The sequence below is a fragment of the Platichthys flesus genome, chromosome 20 (genome assembly GCF_949316205.1).
Source record: "Platichthys flesus chromosome 20, fPlaFle2.1, whole genome shotgun sequence".
Taxonomy (NCBI): Eukaryota; Metazoa; Chordata; class Actinopteri; order Pleuronectiformes; family Pleuronectidae; genus Platichthys; species Platichthys flesus.
The window spans coordinates 9,378,442-9,402,671 of record NC_084964.1 but is presented as its reverse complement, the minus strand read 5'-3'; the positions used below and the strand labels follow the sequence as shown (position 1 = coordinate 9,402,671).

Here is a 24,230-nt window from a genome sequence, read left to right as displayed (position 1 = left end):
TGCCTAGTAACTTACTTTTTTACCCATCATTTATTTACAAATTATTCTACTTCAGCTGAGTGAAACAAAAGCACATGTTACAGAACATAGACTCTTTACACACAGTCTGCCACAGAAAACAGAGAGAACTGAACAGATAATGCAGTTGAACCTTTATTGTGCAAACTTTTACTTTAACATGTTTCACTGAGAATAAAAGAAGACGTCGGTGGACACAGTGGGAATGTACTCTGAAGAAAGCATGTGGCATTAACTACGTCAGTGTGAAGGGTTTACCAATACACACCAGTGGGTCAATAAACAGTTTTTCATCATTCAGTTCCTCATCATACATTCACATCCTGCAAAGCAATAACATGGCAAAATGGCCCTTTCCTCACAAAAGAACGTAATACTTAATGACCCACTGTATTCACAGAAAATGCAAATAACTAGATTTCCATTTTTTATTTTGCATAAACTGTGCATCATTCACAGAATCTACATTAAAGAACAGTGGAGCCGTGAGTAGTGAAAATATTCCCTTCATCAAAAGGTCATTTTACCCATAAGAAATACATACCAGCAGTCAAATCAAAATCTGTGAGGGATCCAAAGCCTAATGAGCTCATTGGCTATCGTATTTAAAGAAGCATCTTTATGGCCCTTTAAACATGGACTTCTGTGTACATATTTTATTTAAATATAAACTTTCTGTATATAAATAGCCTTCTCTACTGATTTGCCTTCACTCCAACGACCAACCTTTTTCCCAATAGGCCACTCTTCCTTCATTCTCACAACCTCCGTATATCTCAAAGAAAGACGAAAGATAAAGTTAAGAGAAATAGAAATAACAATTTATACAATTTTTTTTTTTGCAAGTCAGGAAGACAGCCTGAGGGCATCAGGCCACTGTAATTTTACATCTGGATCTCATCATCGTCCTGTATGTACACTGCACTGACTGCAGTGCACACAAGCCTGAAAACACCTGATGACACTTCTCTTTCAGCCCAAAATGAAGATGTAGGTTTATTCTCCGTAGTCACAGGTCATTTAAAGATCCTTAGATATTTAATTGACTCACAATATATCTTAGTAGCACATGGCACTGTTGAGGTCAAATTCATTCGGAGTTTTCCACCTGTCCATTATTATATCTGCTTAAAATAGATAATTTTTTGTAACTCTTGCAGGAGCTAGCATCTGCCTGGTGAATTTTTTTTTTCTTCCAGACACAACTCTGAACCTTTCAGTATTTTGAAAACAGCTTGGACAGTGTTTTTATATTTCTAATAGATATTCAATTTATTATTACGTCAGGTATTATCCAGGATATGCGATGCATGCACGTAGTCCAGTGCATTTTGATCTAATTGGTGAATGTCTATGAAAGCTGATATTTCACACCTTGTAAGCTTCACTGAATTATACTGCTCATGTAAACTGAACCTTTCCTGCTACCTCATATAAGAGGTATTCAACTTGCAAATGCATGTAACTCAATTCTATTGTAACTTTAAGTGACAAGTATAAGACCAAACCAACATTTACATTTTGGGCTGGATTATTAATTTAAAGGTCCAGTGTTTAAGATTTAGGAGAAAGGAATCTATTGGTAAAAATTTAATATAAAATAATCCTTGTGATATTTTTACTAGTGTGTCTCATCTCAATTGTACAAATATTTGTTTTCTTTACCCTAGAAAGGGCCGTTTATATTTAAATACTTTATATTTACATCGGGAGCAGGTCCTCTCTATGGAGGCTGCCATGTTTTTTTACAGTAACCCAAACTGGACAAACTAAACAGCTTTTGAGTTTTTATGACAACTGAAGGCGGCCACAGCTTCTCTGTCACGGTCGGAAGGGGAGGGCGAGGTGAGGGAGATTCAGCTGCAACATGCAACTTCACCACTAGATGTCGCTTAATTCTACACATTGAACCTGTAAGACAGGGTGTATATAGCATTATGAAACAATGTCTTTGCACTACAAAGTTTGTCAGAATGTCCACGTGTTGATTATGTAATGTTTCACTGCTGTGGCTAATCTAAAACACCCACTGGCACAGTAAAGCACACTTATGCCAAGAAACAATGGTTCCCTTTAATAGAGCGGACTGGTACTGAGAGAGACTAGCATGCAGGCTGGTGAGATGTCAGGTTGTGGTGATAAGCATCAAGTCTCAGGGGTCCAATGTTTCCCATCATTCCCCTGAAGGTGGGACAGCGGTGAAACTTCTCCTGCTGCCCGCTAGATGTGTGGCGCCGATCTGTCATTCGTTACTGTTGGCCTCAGCTTGACCGTGGCGAATGGATTCCCTCCCCTGCAGGAAGAAAATCATCAGAAATCACTTTGAATTCACAATGGAACTGAGCGGTGACCCGTGAGTTTGTGTTAGTTGTGTAAAGTCACTCACCCTAGAAAAGCAGCCTTAGCAGTCCCATTGACTAAAGACACCTGTCGTCAGAAACACAGAAGAAAAGACCCATTGAAGATCCAGGACGCATACTTTCAGGGACACACCACAGTCACCAACAAACCCGCTCCCTCCCTCCAGCTGTGAACGAAGTCATTGTTGTCCGACTGGTTTTATTAGATTTCTCATCAACACTTGTCCCCCCTCCCGCCCTCCCTCTTTCCTAATCCGCGGAGCTTTGACACATACTTCAGATACAACTTCAGACCTCACGGAGGCTGGAATCTAGACGATCTAGAAATGCCAGCAAGAGACCCACTCCTCTTTTTCTCTCACCTGAGGACGGAGATAATCCAATCCTCTTCACAGAGTCAAGTGAGCATGGGGACGTTGGAGAACATAAATAATTTGAGTAATGCGCCCTGAGGGATACCGAAGCCACATATTTATTACAAAATGCTGTAAAAATGTTTATGGAGCTACAGCAGCTGATAAATATGTCAGAGTAACTCTCGTCAAACCCATGAGTTTGTTTATGGTATGTGGTTTTCATTTTAGATTAGATACATATCTTTATGTATGCATTGGCTACGAAGCTTATTATGAAGAATTTTAATGCAAATTGCCAATTGCAGAAAAACATGTACTACCCAACTCTTCCAGCAGAGAGAAATCAAGAGCCAGAAGTCAGACATGCAGCCACAGTTGGGATCAAACCTTTATTCTCTGGCCTTTAAGGCCGTAAATCGTCTGGGGTTGAGTTCTATTGGCAACAAGCTTATTAAATACATTTAAATAAAAGAAGTTAAAGTTTTCATTTGAATTGATCTGTTTCGTAGTCTGTTAATTAACTGGATTATGCAAAAACTACAGGACAGATTACCATGAAACTTGGTGGAAGGTTGTGATACGGGTCAGGCATGAACCCATTCAATTTTGGTGTGGCTCGATCACATAAGGGGGATCCCAGGATAATTTATGGATCATGATGGAAAAATATCAGGCATGTTTAGGTGAGTGATATTTATGATTGTGTGTGATTTGGTCCAGTTCCAAATAAGAATGCAGATCTAGATATTTTAAATTTAAATGGCCTGCTGGGCCTTGGTGTAGATATCAACTCAGTCCCATTCTTTTATAGCTTATTAAATAAAAGGCAAAACATTTTTTTTAAAGTCAGCCTCTGTCCATTTCCTGACTGTAAAGTACTTAAAATATAACCAGGAAAACATTTTATATACACTCAACTTTTAATCTTTAAAATATTTCCAAATAAGATTTCCTAATAATAAATCTTCCTTAAAGATTCTCTTGAAAAGTACCAGGATTAGTTCCTTCTTAACAAAAGGCAGGTAGAAGGAAATAAATTGATATATAGTATGTTATGACAGTAAGTCACATAATTACTTCACAATACTGGCCCAAAAAGCCAAAACAATGGCTATAGGTTATATATTTAGTCAAGACTTTGTTAAAAGCACAATCTGAACGTTATACTTTTGATTACCATATTCAATATATTGTCATTAAAATATTTTTAAAACCAATATTAGTTTAAGGAAACTAAATCAAATGTTAAAGAAGTAACAAAACTAATCTAGCCTGCTAAAAAGAACCTAATGTGTTTGGGGTTTATGGGGACGAGAGAAAGAGGTTTATGTCCTGGTGAAGCCCTGAGGCTGCAGATATAAAGGACACTGATTACAGACAGAGCAGCGAGGAAGGTAATGATGAGGAAGAAAGAAGAGGGCCCAGGCCTGCCTGTTGGCAGAACAGCCACTAGCTCATTTTCAATCAGCTGACACAAGTGCAGGCCCAAAATGAAATGGTGTTCGTACCCTCTTGTCCTCTGTGACTCTGTCCTCAACAAATCTCTCCCTCCTTCCTGAATGAAACTTGGCTCGGAGCATTTTTTCCTCACTGTCGAACTAAGACTATGTCCCCATTTCAAAAAACGCAAACACATATCTCTCAGTCTCCCTTATCCTTTTGGGAAATAATCGTCTGGATGGATGAACTGTATTTACTCAAACGGGTTGGAGGAATTGAGGTGTGTTTCTGGTTGTGATGTGTTTTCAGGGTGTGGAGGGTGATGACTGTGCATCAAGGAGACGGTGATAAGACGTGATGGCATTTCATGGCGTGGGCGTGGAGTCTGCAGCGACTTAGGTAAGGCAATAAAGATATCCTGTCGGGAAATGTACGACCTTTTTTAGAACACGATGATCCATTTAAATATAAACTCGTACATGGCAGCTTTCCAACACAAGCAAATCCTTCCCTGTGGCAACCAGGGCCTTAATCCCTGCAACTACAGCTGTTAAATAAAGAAATAAAGTGACTTGTGTCTTTATCTAAGACTACGCTGACTATGTATACATTGAGCGATATTTTGTTTATATTAGCATGAATGCATATTAGCTAGTCATAGTATAAAGGGGGTTACAGCTGCATATGATTAAAAGCAATATATTAAAAAATGCATTAAGTGATTATTTGGGCATCAGAAATAAGTAATACTAATCATATATGAATTCTAGTTTTAGCTCTGTTTTTGGTCTCCACCAAATCTTGTTGGTTTAGTCTGGCTTTATAGCCATTAGACTTCCTGATAAGTTTACATGCAAACTAGCTGTGCTGCATTTGCAAGTGTTTTTCCTGAACCACTCCCTGCATGGGCTTATGGCAGTGAACCAAAATAGTACAGCTGCAGAGACCAAAACAATAAGCTGAAAGACACTCATCTGACCCACTGGTATGATGAAAATATCAAAGACAGCACCTTTAAAGTAAAAAAACAGGTGTGTTTGCACCTTTATCCGTAACAATCAGCTGGAGAGAATATTAGGTTGAAAAAAATGTTAGTATTAGTATAGCTGCTTTCAGACATGCACTGAACTCCGGGATATATTCGGAAGTCAAGTATGTGAGAAAGTGGCCGAGTTAGTTTGTGTGAGTTTCTCCCGTCAGCCCCCTGTTAAAAACTCCACAAAACGTCTGAGTGAGCCCAAGTGAGAAATGAGGAGAAGATTTTCCAGAAGATTCACAAGCAAACGAGGAGGCATGTTGGTGAAGCATCTAACATGCGACAGATGCAAAACTGAAAAAAACAGAAAGATAACTAGCAGGTTTGGGTCGTGCTCTTGCAGGTGCTGCCACTAACCTTGTTCTGCGGTGAGGGCATCGAGGTGACTAGTGGGCTGGGGGGGGGGTCGTCGCTGTAGTCTGGTGGTGGAATTAACACCAGATCTTCCTCCTCCTCTTGCAGACTGGCCACACTCAGACTACGCACTGGCGTACTCATATTGCTGCAAATACATAGGTAGTAAAGCTTCAGCTGACGAAACACCAACTGTAAACACATTATTGATTCACTTCTTTGCACGCTGACATGTTTTCTTACCTATTTGATAGAACTGGCTCAGTGTAAGGTCGGCAGTAAGATGAGGGAAACCAGCCCCGCCTAATACAAAAGACACAAACATAACAATGTCAAAAAAGATCACAAAACATTTTAATGTATAGAATCCCCAAGAAAAGGGGGGGGAAATGTCACAATTGTGTCCATGTGACAAACACATTGGCTAAAACAGCGTAGATTATATAGACTACATTACAGAAATGATGTGTTCCCATCATACTGTACTTTTCTGTGGAGGAGAACACCACTCTTAATCTTCTCACGGTTTACAGTAACTACAATAGTAACAATAGTTATCACAATTTGATTAAAAAAATTAAATTAAATAAAATCAATTATGTGGTTTTGCAGTAAACAAGGAAGTACTTAAATGTGCACCTTACTTAATCAGTTATTGTACATGGATGTTAGACTTATATTTGGCCCTTCTTTGTGAATCGGGGGCCCCTTTATGGCCCCTGATTTAGAAAAATCCAAGATCTGCCACTGAGTGATGATATCGTAATCTGCCTGTTTTGATTTATGTCCAGTAGCTGGACGTCATTCACTAATCAAATACAAGAGCTCTGCTTTTCCGAGAGCTCTCAAAAGCTGAGACTCACTGCAACAGACTCCAAATAGATCCACAAATCAGACGTTAAACATATAAACAGACGCAGATTTTCCTTTTCTGAGATGGATGTCTCCAAGTCACGTCGAGTGAAAGAGATGGTTTATCAGCGCGGTGCAGTGGATTTGTTGCTATGAAACAGAATGTACTGTGACTTATCCCCAACATATTGACTTCCAGACAAAACGCTGCTGACTGCACTAAAACCACTCTACCTCCAAAGACCACTTCATGACACACACAGACACAATCGGGGAGCAGATGCGTTCAAAGTGACAACGAAAAAATATTCAACACAAGCTCTGTGAGCACGCCGTCATCCTTACGGCTGAATTTTGAGTCCTGACAGATCTACTGAGGAGCTGGAGGTGGCTGCTGCTGTTACATATGCACCGATGACTTGTATATACGTATTAACAGTAAACATACATGTTAAACCCTGATCATTTAAGCAGACAAGTAATAGATGTGATGTCTGGGCAGGGGAGTATTACGCATTGGTGTGTGTGTGTGCGTGTGTGCCTGGATTTGTTTGCATGCAGTGTTGTTAGGCAAGTCGGAGAGAGAGCGAGAGAGAGAGGGAGAGAGAGAGAGAGAGAGAGAGAGTTCAAGCTTTACGACTGTCATGTTTAACATTCCTGACATAGTCTGTGTTTCATGGTGTATTAGCAAAGCAATATATTAACAAAACACAAAGCAGAAACTCGTCCTGCCACATTAGTCATGTGAAATACGCTTGTGTCAGTGCAGGTGCATATTTGCTGGGATGAAAGTACATCTCCTCTCCTGGGTGTGACAACGCTCCTATTCAGACTGTGTTCCTATCAAGTACGCAAGGGAGGGATTCCACAAACACACTTTCTGTTTGTCGGTGAGGGTTGAAGTCAAATAAAAAGAAACTACATATTTTCTAGCCACCTCCTAACACTCATCATACATCATACATCGTACATTCTAGATATAAAGATATAAATAGATATAAATCAGTGAAAATTCTGAAGAACACCCTTTCTTACAATGTTGAAGACAGAGAATAACAATTCCTGGATCCACCCCCTGATCCAGATCCGCACCAAAATTGAATGGGTTCTTCCCTGACCCATACCACAACTTTCCCACAAGTTTCATGGTGCTATGTCCAGTAGTTTTTGGTTGAAAACAAACCAACCAACAGACAGACAGGAGTGAAAACATGACCTCCTTGTTGGAGGTAAATAGAGGTAAAAGACCAGACATATCCCTTGAAATGCTGAAATGAATAAAATTAGTAGTTAAGCCACCAAAAACACAAGTGAGATTTAATCCGAAACATTATTTCATCCACAATTTTTCTCTGAAAACGTCCTCTCTTCACACCGCCATCAACACATCCCTGTGATATACAAATATTGAGGGGACATATGCAGTTAGAACTTACTGCCTTGTCTTCTCCAGCTCTCCGTACAGCCAGCCATCCTTCTCCTCGTGACCGAGCACGGTGAGGATGTCGCCCTCGTCGAAGCTGAGGAGCGTGTCGTTGTTGCCCGACGTGTGAGGGAAGATGGTCCTGACCCGGTTCTTCCTGCCAACGTTGAGACCGGACGACATGGAAACCGACCGGTGCATGCTGTCATTTCCGAGGCTGCCCTGGTCTGGAGGCAGCAGAGGTTCATAATCACTTATTAGAGATGTCAATATTTGTAAACGCTTGAAATTAAAGATTATTTACTTTATTTTGAAAAATTCAAAGGGGAAACCGTTTGTCCGGCTCTGTTAAAGGTAACAAAGCATGACCACCACCGCCGTCTCTAAAGCTCATTCATTATCTCCGCTATAGAGTTTTGTTGTTTGTTAGTTCACAGGACTACACAAAAACTACGCAACTATTTCCCCTGATTTTATATGGAGGGATGGGGCAAAGGAAGATCCTATTTAATTTTGGTGTAGATCAGGATTTGTTTGCTTCTTTAACAATTTTGAGATGGGCTTTTTTCAAAACAATTGTTGATTTCTCCGAGATTAAATTCCGGATCTTGATGAATAAATGATATAATAATTATGATAAAAAATGTAAATGCTACCATTTAGATTTTTGGATGAATCATAGAGGTATTTTTGAGGATGTGTGTGTGTTTTTTTATACCTGAGTTGTGGTCTAAGGAGGTGTGCGATGACCTGGGCTCTGGGTTGAACATATTGGCGAGCGGACTTATCTGAGCCTTCAGCGGTGGTGCTGGAGGAGGAACCATTGACTCCATATTGTTCTGAGAAGAAAGCAAAGATGTGTGATAAGAAAGTGCACTTAGATGACAATATGAGCTGGCAACATTATCACAAGCGTTTCGGGGGCCTGACCTCATTTGTTACGGAGGCAGTGATTTAATACGGTCATTACTGTAATTAGGGCTTATCATCATCCTCCTATGCAGCGATAAATAGCTGTGGCCTGAAAATATTCTGTGACCTTTAACAGAACGTGACAACAACATCACATGTCATTTCCCATGGCTGATAGCCAGCTCACTAGCAGCTTCAACACAGCTGCTTCCATCTGATACGAGGGCTATCAGTAGCTTGGAAAGAAGGTCTTCACGCAGCAAGACAAGATAAAACACTCAGAACTGAAGCACCCTCCAGTAACTTATCAAAGTCTGTCATCAGAAATGACAGGTCTTTTCTAAAGCTAGTGCTCATCTCACAGAGGAACAATTCCAGTTTCAACACAATTCCATATGTGACCAGCCAAAGCGCACCCTGTTGTTGTGTTCCACCAGCGGCGATTGTGCTGGAGTCGGGGCGAGGCCCTCGATCATGGTCTCCACCGTCTCCGGCACCTTGGTGATGTCGCTGCACTTCTCCTGCCAGGTGGGGAGCTTCGTGGACAGCAGCTCTCTCGCCTGGAAAACACCGGAGAGACAGGTTAGAGAGCAGGTCGGTTTGGCAACACACACACACCGGAGGGGCTCCTGGTTGCGCAGGACTGCTCGTCTCTGTCCACGCTTACCTTCCCGTGGAAGTTGCTGAGCTGATAGGAGAACATGCAGTGTTTGTCCGCCAGGAAGCAGAAGCGTCTCTTTTCTTCAAGCAAGGCCTCCCTGCAGCCGTCGGCGATGAACTTCTGCATGTCCGTCTGGCGCGACGAGATGGTCTCCATGTACTGCAGACAGGGTCACAGGGCAACCCGGAGGTCAGGGTACGGGATTAATAACTAGCAAGTAAACAAAGGATGACTCACATGTGAACCTTACTGAATCAGGCATTCGGCATGGATGGTATAGACGGGAATCGGCAGGTACCTCCCGATAGGATACAATCACGATACTTAGGTGGCTATACGATATGTATTGCGATTCTGTAAGTATTGCGATTCGATATTACGATTTCTTCAAATACAACACATTCAAATTCACTTAGAGCTTTACAAGTTTTATTTCAAATATTAACATTAACTTAATGACTGCCGGGCAGCCAATAGAGAAAATAAATAAAAATGTGCCCTATTATTGTATAGTCCCTGTCAACTGCACAAAAACTGACCGATTGAGAAATGTATGCCACTTAGGCTACTTTTAAACAATAAATAAATGGTAAATTAAATAGAATGAATACAAGTTTACTTAAAATATAAACTTTGAAATGAACAAAAAGTAGTCTATGCTTCACTGTTGGTGCATGCAGGCAATGCAAAGCTAGTGCTTGGGTATGTTTAGATTCTTGTGCAAAAACAAGAGCTAGTCAAACTGCTCTGGGGTGAGGTTGGTCTCCCCACCCATATATCGCTCCCCCCGTATAAAACCAATAAATATATGTTTTAAAAAAATATGGCCCCTTCATTGCCCCTGATTTAGAAAAACCCTTGATGCAACAAATTTCTCTTATTTTCTCCAGGTTGTCATGCTGAGAGTAAAGCAGCCTGTCTCTAGGGGCTCTGTCAGGGACCCTCTTCTTCCTCCTGCCTTGTTAGACGCTGAATCCAAGCTCTTCAGTTCCCCTGACAAACAATCGTCCAGGCTCTCAGCGAGAGGTGGGAGGGCAGACAGACAGTTATTAGAACGCTGAGCCAATAGCCTTGTAGTCCACAGATAATGAAAAGGCCACTCCTGGGGCACCTGGTTCCAACCGGTTAAGATGACTTACTGAATCGTATGGACCCTTTTTAATAGGTGCTATTCATGTGCAAGGACAGACTTGAAACTTGTTGCGATCTTTGCAGAAACGGAAAAATAAAGGAAACTGAGGGAGCCGAGAAGTCACAACAACCCTTTTTCACACTCTGCGATGACTTCTCGACTTTTCAATTGAAAGCTTTGTTTATTTATTCCCCCGTAAGGAACCGAGGGCTACGTACTGTCCGTCATCACGTGAGGCCGTCAAAACAGTGGAACAATTAAAACTGGAGACAGGAGGGAGTTATTACTCAATTTGTGCTCTCCCTCCTTTATCTCACCACACTGATTGAGAGAAGTTCAAGCCTTCTCGTCAGTGGTGCAGGGCAAACAGCAATGTGCTCCACACTGCAAATGCGGCGTGAAAAGAACAGAGTCAAGACGAGTTCAACTTCAAAGTATTCTTTGTGCACGTCTGTTCACTCAGAGGTGAAATTGTTTTTTCTGTCTTTCCAGTGTGATGTCTAAGATGCACGCGATACGGTTTCATGAGAACGTTTTATGCAACTCTGAACCTGTGTTTTCCTTAGCTTCTTCCTTAGCATCAGAATCAGCAAATTATATAGGAGCTGTTCACATTCTACACTGAGGAAAATGTGACAATATCCAGCTGTTAAAGCAAATATAACAGAAACTTGGATCAGCCTATTTTATTTAATGTGATACATCCATGATCATTTATATAACTCTCGTACATTCCTGTACCTATTAAGAGTACTTTCTTTAGTTTAGTTTTACTTTTGTATACTTGGTTACTATGATTAATAAGTCACAAGATTAACCAATGAAAACCAGAATCAACCTCAAAAAACGACCAAGATGGTAGACACGAGAAGAGATGTATATATTACACATTTGTATTTGTTCTTATAAATTCAATTTAACTGTATAGTTTAAAGTTGCGTCTGAATTTCATTCACTTTTAATCTGACATCTCTTCCCTGTGTGAAAATATCTGAAGACACGACTAGAAAGAAAAACCTGGAATTTCAGTCATTTTGCTAAATGGACATAGTGAGAACTCCCCTGGCCTAACCTGTCCATCAATTGCACATTTGTCCTGCTCTTATCAAAAGCATCAGTGCATGGGAATGTAACAGCAGCGTGCTTCAAGAGCCATGTAAAGTGCACGCCGTGCTCGAAAGGGAAAGGTCGGAGCCTTGTGTCGGTCTCACCTCGTTCTCTTTGATGGTGTATTTGGACGAGTTCTTGCCCTGGCTTTTCCTCCGGAGCTTCTTCAGGTCTGTCTGAGAGCGCTCCAGGGTGTCCTGCTTCAGCTTGTGCTCCGACTGGTAGCGCTTGAAGGTGGCCTGCGTGAGAAAATTGGCAAGAGACACATTTTAGACAAAGGAAAGGGGAGATCGATCTATTACATTTTTATGTGTGTAGCTTGTATTCGCAAATCACAGTTTGCGTTTATCGGGCAACGCAATCTGAGCGAGGACATCATCTGCCTTTAAGCATCAACTAGAGTGACAACAAACACAGATTCTTCTTCCAGGACGGACACAAGTGTGATAGAAAATATATATGATGGAGATGAAAGGAGGTAAATCAGCAATGACAACTGTAATGAAAGAGCTGTGGTCAGTAATAGTATATGTGGGCAGGCATATTGTATATCTAAACACTGAAGTCAAATTGCGTTTTTTATGATACAAACATGATCACCTGACATTGGGTGAGAGGCGGGGCACACCCTGGACAAGTGGCCGACGCACAAAGACTAACAACCATTCTCAGTCAATTTAGAGTCTCCCATTAACCTAACCTGCATGCCTGTGGGAGGAAGCCGGGATTCAAACTAGGAACCTTCTTGCCAGCCACTGCTCCATAAAATATTTGTATAAAAAACTCTCAAAAGAAGAGGGAGGATGGGTGGCACTGAAGAACACTGGCCTGCTTATTAGGGTGACACTTACATTCATGTATTTCACATCCATCTCTGTTTTCTTCTCCAGCTCGATGATAATGTCACTGTGAAAACTCTTGAACTGCAATGAGAGAAAACACACACACATATATATATGTTGCACCTTGCATCATCGAGCGTACACGCTGCTCTAGACCCAATGTGCAGCTCTGTCACGTGGCCTGTTATGATAAGAGGGGAGAGACCCCGTGGAATGTATAACCATGTGGTTGGGAGAGGATGAGATTCCACGCAGCAGCGAACGCTTATCAGCCTGTTAAGGTTAAAGATTCACTAAATTTCCCTCTCACAGATAAATCACACTCTGAACGGGACTAATCGGTTGGAAAGCCAAGAGGGAGGAAGCTGAGACACGTTACTTGCATGTTTCAAGGTTTTCTTGAGTGGTGGGTTTCAGTTTTTAGGCCGAATTCGACTTAGATCTAGCACATTTCAATCGCAAATATCTGTAGCACTCCACCCGAGGCAGCAGGGGTCAGGAATGATTCTGTTGCTCTTCCACTCTCGTCGCGACAATTTCAAACTCTCAAAAATGAAGGGAATGAAAAAGGTTGTAGGGTTCACACGTCCGCAGAAGAGAGTGTTGCAGATGGCCATTGCTGTATATCAAGTGAGGTTAAGCAGAACGATAATGGCCACAGAGTACGTCGAGGAATGACAATCAGTCACTCCTAGAGGCCCCACAGGTGAGTTGTCACTGCGCAGAATTACTTCATGACATATTTGCTCTTATCGTCCTTCAGGTCTATTTTCGTAGATGTAGGGAGAGCAGGTTTCTGCGCCTCTGTTTTTTTACCGTCAACAAATCTAGAGAAAAGTCTAAAACCTACAATCTTTCCATCCCTTAATATTATCCCCTCCATATTAGACACATTTACATGGATAGCAATGTTCTGATTTTAACCCAATTAAAATATGGCCTGAATAAGCTACTGCGTGTAACCAGCACTGTCTGATTACCTTAACCCTTAGGAGTCCTGGACTATTTGGCTCTTTTTGAAATCCTTTGTATATGCATTTGTGTACCACATACAAATAATTTGTCGGTGAACTATCCCTTTAATGTTAATCTTAACAAATAAACATGAAGCGATTACTCCTCAGTGATTTTTGAAGGTACTCACACTCTCGTCGAGTTCATTTTGGAGCTTCCTGTGAGTCTCTGCAATCTCCATAAGAACCACACCTAAAAACATCAAGAGCAACGTTTAGTATTGGAGGATCAATACAAAGAAAGGGAATCTTGATGTGACTGTATGGTCCTGTGGTTTTGTACTGGGACCAGGCTCAAGAGGAGTTTTTAAGTAAGAGTTTGACACTTAGGGAAATGTGCTTCCTTGCATAGACCTTATATAAAAGTTGGAAGACATGACAGCTCCCTAAAAGTGAAGGCATAATGTCTCAATCGGCGCGTAGTCTGGCTGCAATATAAACGTTAAATACATTTATCTCAAAGGTGCTTTCTGTCATATAACATAGTTCTTAACCCACTTGTGCATGTTTAAATGTTAATCTTTCCAGGAAGTTAAATTAGTAATTTGATGCTAATAAAATGGGGTCAAACATGATAATCGACAGCTGAGATCACCTGTATAAACGTAACCGTGTCTTTTATCAAGCCATACTTCTATCTTTACACCCCCCCATTTTACAGACTTATCTCCTTTCTATATTTAAAGAGCTGTCAATAAGTAATCTCTATGAAAGGTTCTGGTATCGTGCAGTCAGATACAGAACAGTCTCCATTCATGGACAGGCTCCACTGTAGATAGAGCAGCATATGACATGAGACAATGGGAGTGAGTCAATACTGTAAACAGAGGTGGACAATCATAGGTAAGCAGTTTATAGTGCTACCTCTGTCACAATGGGGTGAAATCTAGACTGGAGGTTTACTATAGGCCACGGTGTTCTGGTGAAACCAGTTAAAACAGTATGGAACAACACATCTGGACATGTGACAGTGTCATAATGAGAGACTTCAGGGGTTTCGTCACCTTCGGCACAGGGGCCAGGTTTTTCCTTTCTTCTTAATTTGATCCTGCGCCCAAAGATGAACTCCTCTGGCCTCACACACACCTGACCCACAACCAGGCATTCCTCCCCACACGCCTCCACTCAAAGCAAACAAACGTAATAACCCGGCGGCACAGAGGTGCACTTCTGTGATCCAGCAGGCAGCGTCCAGCTACAACAACATTGCCCTCTGAAGGTCACCAGAACGTACTGGTAAAGGCTGCCTTTGTCCCTCGACAGAGAGGGGTGGCGCTGGACGCTGGGGCTGTTTGTACAGCCCCAACAACGGGCCGCGTGCCGTGGAAGGGGGCAGGCTGAGGATTTCTGGGAGGGCGTTCAAAGAGGCCGTTGTACACCTGCAGGTTTCACCTTTGGGGTTAACAAGGTGTGAACACATGCCCGTGGTAGGCTGCAGAAAGCTGTACAGTTTGGGATTAATGCGGAGCGGTGAAGTGCACGATTCTGTCATATGAACAAGTGAAGAAGGGGAGATGGCGATGACAGAGACAGAGTGTGAAGAGGTCTGAGAATTCGTGCCTGCTGGTTTTCAATCCATGGAAATAAAAGTTTGAAAGTAATATTTCTATATCTAGTGAGAATCAAAGTCCACACAAAAGACGCGCCTGGTTACACAACTTGTTTTAAATGTCTACCAGTTGTTCAAGTTCATGAACAACACCAGGAAGCCCCGTCTCCGTTTATCTTATCTTCTATCTCACTCTGTTGACAGCAATCCGATCGCGAGTATAAGTGCCAAGATAATCAACTCTCCCCTCGGCAATTTCAAATATATCATAAAGTGTATTGTGTATGTAGATACTGTGACTCACATTGAGGAAATGAACTTTGACCATTAAAACACACCGTGTTTTCAACTCAGCTGATATGACGACATACGCCAAGGGGGAAAACACCAAGTTCCAAGAGAAGAGTGACAAAGCATAATAAAATACAATATAAAAAAAGAGAGGATCCTTTGGTTTTGTGATAAACAAGCGGCTTAAAATATACTGTTCCTCTCAAGAGCATTCATTTGTTCCCGTTCTTTGCACCAACTGTATGAAATGCCTGTTTAACAAGACAACTGATAGGGCACAGGGCGACGCCTTTCACATTCCCAACAGGTGACGTGGTTTATGAGCTGGCAGTGCCCTTCGCCTTCCTCCTGCCTATCTGGAGTGTGGTGAGGTAGCTGTACAATGTGTGGTGGCGCCGGCAGAGCAAACAGCAGCGGCCGGACCTGCTGGCGCCTTTTCTCCGGCTCACCTTTATTTCACCACTTAATCGTTAGTGCTGAGGTCAGCGGCGGCCGTTGGTCCTCTACTCTTCACGCTCCACTATGACGCTCGTGCATCCGTCGGTGTGTACGTGCAGGCTTAAAGTGAGTGGGATGAAACGTAGCCACCTCCTATGTGACTCATGGCTGCACGGCACCTCAGTGCAGGTGGTGATAGGTCGTGTTTGGTGGCTGCCGCAGATGAGCTACTCCTGCCTCCTATTCGTAATGATGTTACTGTGAGTCATGGTAATGGCATCATGATGGAAACACAAATATTTACGTTGATCAAACTCCATAAGGACAATGGGAGTGTGATCTTACTAACCCCTCTGTCATCCATTGAGAGGAAATCCAGTCATCATAATTAGCAACCACACCTCGTTGAATCAAACTGGATCTCGTAACTCCGAGAATAGGGACATGGTTTCCAAACTCATCGAACAACCACAAGCAACAACCTTGATCCAGCTCCAGATCAGATAAGGATTTACCTGTAGCTTTGCTTTTTTGGTCAACTACAACTTCCATGGTCAAGAAGTAACTCCGACACTGCTTTGAGGCCAGTGTTTGTTAGACACTTGTAAACGAAGGGAGTGCCAGGTGTGCATAGGTTAAGAAATATACATTTTTGGAAATATGAAAGTACAGCACAACACTGTGAACGCACACTGCAGGCTCTGTGGACGCACTACAGATATTTGCATTCAGTTTTGAGCTTGCATGAAAGAAACTCTCGAAACACAATCACACTGACAATATTCTGAACACGCACACAACTCAGACCGTATACGGTTTCACTACCGTTTCCCCTATTAGCTTGGTGTACCACATTTACACACATTTAACTTGCAAACACTGATTTGAATCTTGTATTTACATTTCTCACAATTTGCGTGTAATTTGCGTCACTACCTTAATAGATCCTATTACGGTAACCATCAATTGACCTACTGTTATGTATTACTGTTGACTCGCAGACGAAAACATAACTGGTGAACATCAATACGTTTATAAATTAACAAAATAGTGACCCAAAACTCTAAAAATATACACACAACTATTGATTCATGCCACATGACTGAAAGCTCGGGAATGGAACAAGGCTTTGTAGCTTATAGTTCATGTAGTTGACATATTTATACCATTATAACAACGAACACTATTTTAATTCTTATTGACTATTTAATCACGTCGTCCATAAAAATGTCAACAAAGGTGGAATAACACCCATCATCTTCACAAGTACTGAACTTTGAATTGATGCATTAAAATACATAAAAGCTACATGTTCTACATGTTATCACTAATTGTGCTTTAAAACAACCTAAATGATTAATAGATGAATCAAACTAGCTGCTGATTATTTTATTGGGCTAATTAATAATAATTTCTTCTCACACACACACAAACACACATACACACACACACTAACAGTGAGTAGGTGCCATTCTTGACTATTGATTATCAGTTTATCACAGAAATAATAATCAAAAGTGACCGCTCTAGTTTGCATTAATCCAATGTTTTATATAGATTTGAGCATCGACTCTCATGCAGCATGTGGACTGTGTTTTTACGTGACACAGTTTGAGGTTTCCAGCGATTTCCAGCAAATACTGTCTGATACCTGTAATATCCTCTGATACTGAGGGCTCCAGAAGAATCGCAGGATATTTTTGTGAAACAACGGGAGTGTAACAAGGTTGTAGAGGGACCACGCCAATGGTGTTTGAGCTCTGGGATCATTAGAGAGTTGTGGAGTGTGACGAGGGAAAGAAGAATTATAACGTCGGCCCCCTTTTTATTTGACCTATTTCAGTTTGGTTTGGGACAAAAACTGTGTTTATGTAGTTGATGTAAGACACACACAAACACACACACATACCCACACACACTATTTGGCTGAAACAAATGACAAAGACATTTTGTTGTCCAATTGTGTCCAAATTTTACAAATGCCTTGAGAGACCTTCTTCACTCAAGTGTGAACTTCGATTTTGGGGATCAAAGGTCAAAAGTCAATGTTGTTGTGGTCTCAACAAGCACAATTCTGCCTTAGGAATGAGACATATTGGAAATATCCTGAGGGAATCCTCAAATTTAAACTGGTTAGATTTGGGAGGTCAAAAGTCAAGACCATGGTGGCCATATGCATGATATCTCAAGTCTGCCTTTCAGGGGTCAAAGGTCACTGTGACCTCAAGAGTCCTGAAAAGAATGTATGTTTACTGATACTGCACTGGTTGGCCGAGGCACACAACTGCTGCATGGAAATTCTAGTCTTCAAACAGACGTACGTCTTTGTCCCTGGTTCCCTGGGGCTGCTGGTGTCTGTTCTTAAAAGCCCATCATGTGCAGATACAAGTGGTTTGTGTCTACAGAGCAAATACTCCTGTGAAATAGGTCTAAGATGTTTGAAATGTCACAGACAGCAACAACAACGTCAACCTCCCTTCAGAAGAAATGACTGCTCTCGAAAACAAAACCCCGTTCTGAATCCTCCTTCTCCGGGGGGAAAAGAACAACTCGGGCTGACATCACCATTTCTCATGCTGTCAGCATACTTAAATATTTCAACAACAAAAAGAACAATTTTGACCGAAGCTTGACAAAACAGCTCAGAGAAAAGGTGGAAGGGGTGGAGCTCGCGCTATTCTTTCTCCATTTGTAATCTCAACATTTCAGTCCTTCAATAAGCCCATACCTGCTTTTCACAGTGGAATAGCAACTCCCTGTGGAGTCCAGCACAGGAAGCTTCTAATTGTACACCCACTGAAACTGAAAAATACACAATCAGATGTGGGGCATAACAGCTACGCGGCCATGGTACTGTACAATAGGTGGATAGCAATAGAAGGCAATTTATCCACCAGTGTAAAGCTGTGATCTCACAGGTAGTAGCTTTGAAGAGATGCATTCTACATATTTTAATCAACTATGGCCCCTTTGGCCTAAAGTATACTGAAAGAATAATGACACATTTAAATGTACAATATGTTACTTCAACTCTCGATAAAAGCCACGGGTAAAGCTAATATGATGCAACTAGAAGGCGGGAATAGAATTGTGTAGTATGTTGTGCAACAATGTAAGTACACAAGTCAACAAAATATAAAAGATGGGTCTAGTCGATTATAGACAAGTTAGGTATGACCTGCTTACCCCTTGATAATATTTGTGAAAGAAAGTACTTGATATGTGTACATATCCATGTATATAAAGCATAAACAGAAGTAGAGAGTAGCTGTAACATCAGCTAATTTGTAAGATGAGGACCTGTCAAAGTTCCCATGATACTACTGTAATATACATGCACTACAGTTTTCAAATACTTGGCATTGTTGGTACAACTACTAATTAGTACAAGCATAAATCATGTAAGAGTCTGTGTTTCCCTTGTTGTCATATAGTTTGAGCCTCCACACACACACAGTTAAGACTTTGGGGTTTGGTGAGGCAGATGGAGGAGCAGGGGACGAGCCTGGATCCCTGCTCTGTGTGTGTCTGCCTGTTTGTTTAGCGTGTTTGCTGCTGCTCTCACTGCAGCGTGTGAGAGAATTCCCATCGTCTCGCTGTCGTCCAGTTCAGCCCGTCCAGGAAGAGAGCGGCATATCTGGCAGGTTGGCAGCTTTTTTTTTTTTACTAGAAGCCATTTTGAGACGTTTCTATATGGAGTTGGATTCTTATATTTAAGGTCAAATAAAAGACAGCAACCTAATGTTTTCTTTTTTCAACCATACTTCAGTGGTCAACACATTCAGCGCCAGGCACACGCTGATATGAGCAGAGGTTAAACATCTCACTCTCACTCACATTCCAGTACGGCTCTATCGAACAAAAACCCTGAACAGAGGAAACATAGACATAACTTGGGGGTGTTTGTAAAGCTGTTTTGCGCCGTGTTTTCGGTACGCGGAGAAAACGCAGCCGGCCGACCGAAGAACATATCATTTAATGAAGCGATGAAGTACCGGCAATGTTGAGTGACAGGTGTGCTGTGACCTGACAAACTCGACCATCGTTTCATAACACATGGGTACGGAGAGCTTCTCCAGTCACGGCAAATGTTTCACTGCACATTTGCTAGACAAATAAGAATCACGGGAATGGCACTCACCAGAGCACAAACCTGTGCCGAGGTACCAACAAGCCCCTTAAACCAATTAAAATCCAGCTGCACCAAATTTCCCACACTTATAGATCTCAGTTCCCTAAATTTGCCAGATTTTCTCAAGATCCATTAATTATTCCACGAGAAAATGGTAAGAAATGCACCTAAAGTGGATGGGTTCTTTCCTGACACCTGGTCCCCAGGGTAGTTTTTGCGTAATCTTGGTCAAAAACCAACCAGCCAACAAACAAACGGTTGAAAACATAACCTCCTTGGTGGTTATAATCTGGAATACAGATTACCTTTCCAAGGGAAAATATTTCTGTGAGTGCTGTGTTAATTGAAAGTGAGAGGGATTTCGGGTCAGTGTGTGATAAAGCTTTTCTGAACAGTTTAAGTTTACATTTCCACCCGATGTGACGGACCGATCCAATCTTGTGTCTCTCACACTGTGACAGCTCTGTGAAAACCACTTCCCCCTTCACACAGGCTGACGTTTCATCAAAATCTGTTTGACTTGGCAGTAATGCAAAAGCCAACTGAAAGAGGAGTGCTCGGTCCGAAACACCGATTGACCATCCACAGGCTTTTTTCTCAAAGTCTCGCATCCAAATGGAAGTAATATTCACCGCGGTCACCGTTTTCCTTTACAAGACGATGACAGGATATTATCTCTCCATTTGAAACTGTCCCCGTCTGACTGACTCCTTGTCTGCATATCAACCTGATATGACATGAGGCCACGCAGTTTTTAGAACCAGAATATAAAACAGAACGATTTGATGAATTTAATAGCACTGCATTAGGGACCCCTGATAAAACAACTAGAGATGAGTCATGGGATGAATGCAAAACAACCTCGAAGACATGATGCTGTGTCACGAGGGTTCAGTCCGGGTTATTGCCAGATGTCTGCGCTATTGATTCCAGTATATGTCAGGATGTTTGGTTGAAACCAGAGCGACATGTGAAGAAGTTACTTTCATCATTTCCAGGTGACATTTTAAGAATCTTTCTGCACTTACAAAAATGTCCCCGACCACTTCGATGAGATAACAACTATTCTGTGTGTAGGATACATGTTGCAGCCATAGGGGGTGCAGCTCACCTGGGTCTGTCCAACGTTAAGTAACTTTCCCGACCAGCACCTACAAATCTCACTTATTTACAGAGTAATTGTGTTATTTGTATGAATCGACCTGCGGTAGTTAACAAGAGATAATTGGCTGGGAGCACTGACTTCTGGGAGTCCTGTCAAGTCTAACCTTCAAGTCAGTCAAGAGAGTTGTGCTTGTAAAACTCCACAGATGGTGTTTTAACAGTTGTTTTTATGGAAGGTTGCTGGCTTCAGAAAGAGCTATGATGGCTGTTTCCACCTGTTATCAGGTTTTACACTTACCTACTATAGTATAGTATGTTAGTGTATTCTGAAGACACATAAACATGGTTCTGCTTTTCTCATCCAACCCTTGAGAAGAAAAACAAATGCTGAATTTTTCTTTTAAAGGAGACGTATACATGTACTTATTCTAACTGTTCTAGGTTGTTGGTTGGTGAATATAAAAGTTCTGCAACGTTTCAAAACCAGGAGTTTTTGGTAAAACAAGCTCTGCTGCCCGTAAAGTTCCTGAACCCCCTCGTCATTATCCCGGACTGACACTTCTGCATCACTGTGATGTCATGTGACGTAACTTTTTCAAGTTCAAGTCTTTATCACAGAGACGGCCCAGTCTGGATTTCGCTCACTGTCGGTAGATTTGACGTGGACACTCACCGAGCTCTCTGGAGACCGGAGACACCATGGCATTCTCCCCGATCTTTGACACTGCTTCAAAATAGACCTTTCCGGCCAGAGTCATCGCTGAGTGGGGAGACACAAAAACATCGTCAGGTTACTCGCTGGCTAAAAACAACAGATTAGGATTTTCGATGGGGGGGAAAACTTTGATTACCTGTGACCGATTTCTCATAGCTCTTCCCGAGTGTGACCAGGCTCCTCAGGCCCGGGTTGAACTGCTCCATCACATTCTGGGACAAAGAGCAGAGACACAAAATATGTGGAGGGACGCGACAATCACTGATTCTCCTGAGATAATCTGCCTTTTTCTTTATTATTAAGAATTCATGTTGACACGTCACACCAGGAAAAGCACAGGTATAAATGATCAGCGATTCCTGGAACTCCACTGTTAATGTTATCAGGAACAGCTTGGCATTTCCTCCTGTGAGTATTGTCAAAATATCTGCTGTAACAGAGCCAACTTCACACAAACTTTGTAAGCCACTTTCTCTTTCTATTAGACATCCCTAATTTCTTATCCTTTGTTTTTTTTTTTTTACAGGAGGGAGCTTAGAAGTCATGAGGGTCATTTTTGTGGGAGTGGGTGGGGAGCAACAATACACACTCAATAAAACAAGTGCCAACGTTGGAGCTGTTGCTTCTATGAGTATCAACCACGCGTGAACAATAAAAAACTTTCAATTTTTAACCCGACCCCTATGCGTCCATCCAAAGAGCCAAGTCCAACACAAAGTCGCAGCTATTTGCAGCGTGGACCTCATCAAGCCCACCCCCACCACACACTCCTTTCTCTCCTTCCCCCCTCTTTCCCTCTCTTTTCTCTCACTTTCTATTGAAATGACTCAACAATCAAGTTCTGTTCACCTCCCCGGCTCCATTCCCCAGACACACCCTCGGCAGAACAATAAAGGAAGGGGCAGGTATGACTTTGCATGCACAAAAGAGGGCAGAGTGGAGGAGAGAGAGAGAGAAAAAAGGGAAATATGGCTCCTTGTTTTCTTTTTTTTTTGTTTCTGGCTTTCTCGGTTTCTCTCTCTCTCTCTCCCAGCTGAAACTGTGTTATGAGTCTGTCACACACACACACACACACACACAATCTGTATTGACAAACCAGTGAGGACATTCCACTGAAACACAATTCTGTTTTTACGAGAAATAAAATAGACGGACCGATTTTTATGTATTATATTATATATAATCTATTTTCTTTGTTTAATTGTTCCCCTCATTTTCCTTTATTTAATAATCAGTTATTATATAGCAACCGTGCATAGTTTTCTAATGCACGGTTGCTATATAAATAAATTAATCGATATTACTGACATTTAAGTTACGATAAACTTTTACAACTTCAAGAAGTGCTTTCTCTTATATGTTTCTTATTTTTGTTGATATATGGGGACATGAAATCCTCACAGGAACTTGAGTCCAAACACACACACACACACCCACACAGGCTTATCAAGTGTGAGATGCAGCAATGTGAAGTTGAGTAGATTAACCTGGGCCGACTCAACAGGATTGATCCCATGATCAAGTGGCTATTGATCTGGTTTCGGGTGGATTTGATTTGATTGTTGGGTTGTGTTTAAACGTCTCTCCCCCTCTCATCACACATGAGGCAGGCAGGAGGACTTGGACTGCACTTTGATTTACACAGCTTCTAACAACAGGGTGCGTCCCTATTGTTGTTCGACTTTTCAGGCTGTTAAAAGACTTCATAAATACTTTCTTTTCCTGGTAAACAACAAGTTATGCAAGTGGCCCATACAGGTGATTCCCTACAGTGTGAACGCATGAATAACGAAATAAATCTCCCATAAAAACCTGACCGGTCACAATAAAAGACAATTATTACACCACTCTGACTTGTTTTATGATCAGGGGGGAAATCACAACACAACTCTGAAAAGCTGGTGTCCAAACACAAACACAAACCAAGCACAGCCGCATTATCCACCAATGATCGATTGATGAGTTGAGTTCTGGGTGTCACTCACCTTGTACGTGCTTTCTGTGAGCTTGCTCACACCGTCTGGAGCCCGAGACATGATGGCAGCTTGTTCCCCCAAAGCCCACAAGTACAGTAAAAATAAAAACAACAAAAAATATATGTGGAAGGCTTCGTAGTGCAGGTGCTCACTTCACTGCGAATAGTAAATCCCAGAGGCTGACCCGCTGCCTGTCTGCACCCTCACCCTCACTGAGCGCATGTGGACACAGAGACGCTCAGCAGCCGAGGGGGGAGCACGTCACACTGACAGGAATAGCGAGAGTGAGCTAGAGAGAGAGAGAGAGAAAGGGAGCTCCTCGTGCGGAGGGAGGAGGCGGGGAGGGTGTTTGTGTGACGTCAGTGAAGGCGTTTCACCAAAAGTTCTGGTGGTTGAGATTTTCCCATTATTATTATTATTATTATTGTTGTTGTTAATGTTATTGTTATGTTTATTGCTAGTTATTCAGTTAAGCTTTATTTGCAAAAACTGAATAGGCCTTTAAGTGACCAAATACAC

General features: G+C 41.8%; 1 protein-coding gene across 1 annotated transcript; it reads right to left on the bottom strand.

Annotated features, from left to right (window-relative positions):
• Positions 1-135: 135 nt before the first annotated feature.
• baiap2l1a (BAR/IMD domain containing adaptor protein 2 like 1a) lies at positions 136-23,976 on the bottom strand. Its single transcript, XM_062414322.1, has 14 exons — positions 23,721-23,976; positions 21,872-21,947; positions 21,694-21,780; positions 13,638-13,699; positions 12,503-12,574; positions 11,756-11,890; positions 9,419-9,571; positions 9,168-9,311; positions 8,558-8,678; positions 7,853-8,066; positions 5,808-5,867; positions 5,568-5,712; positions 2,405-2,445; positions 136-2,311 (listed from the first exon to the last, which is right to left on the bottom strand). Exons 1-14 carry the CDS (start codon positions 23,769-23,771, stop codon positions 2,239-2,241), a joined length of 1,434 nt encoding a protein of 477 aa, XP_062270306.1. The 5' UTR covers positions 23,772-23,976; the 3' UTR covers positions 136-2,238.
• Between the last annotated feature and the right edge of the window lie 254 nt (positions 23,977-24,230).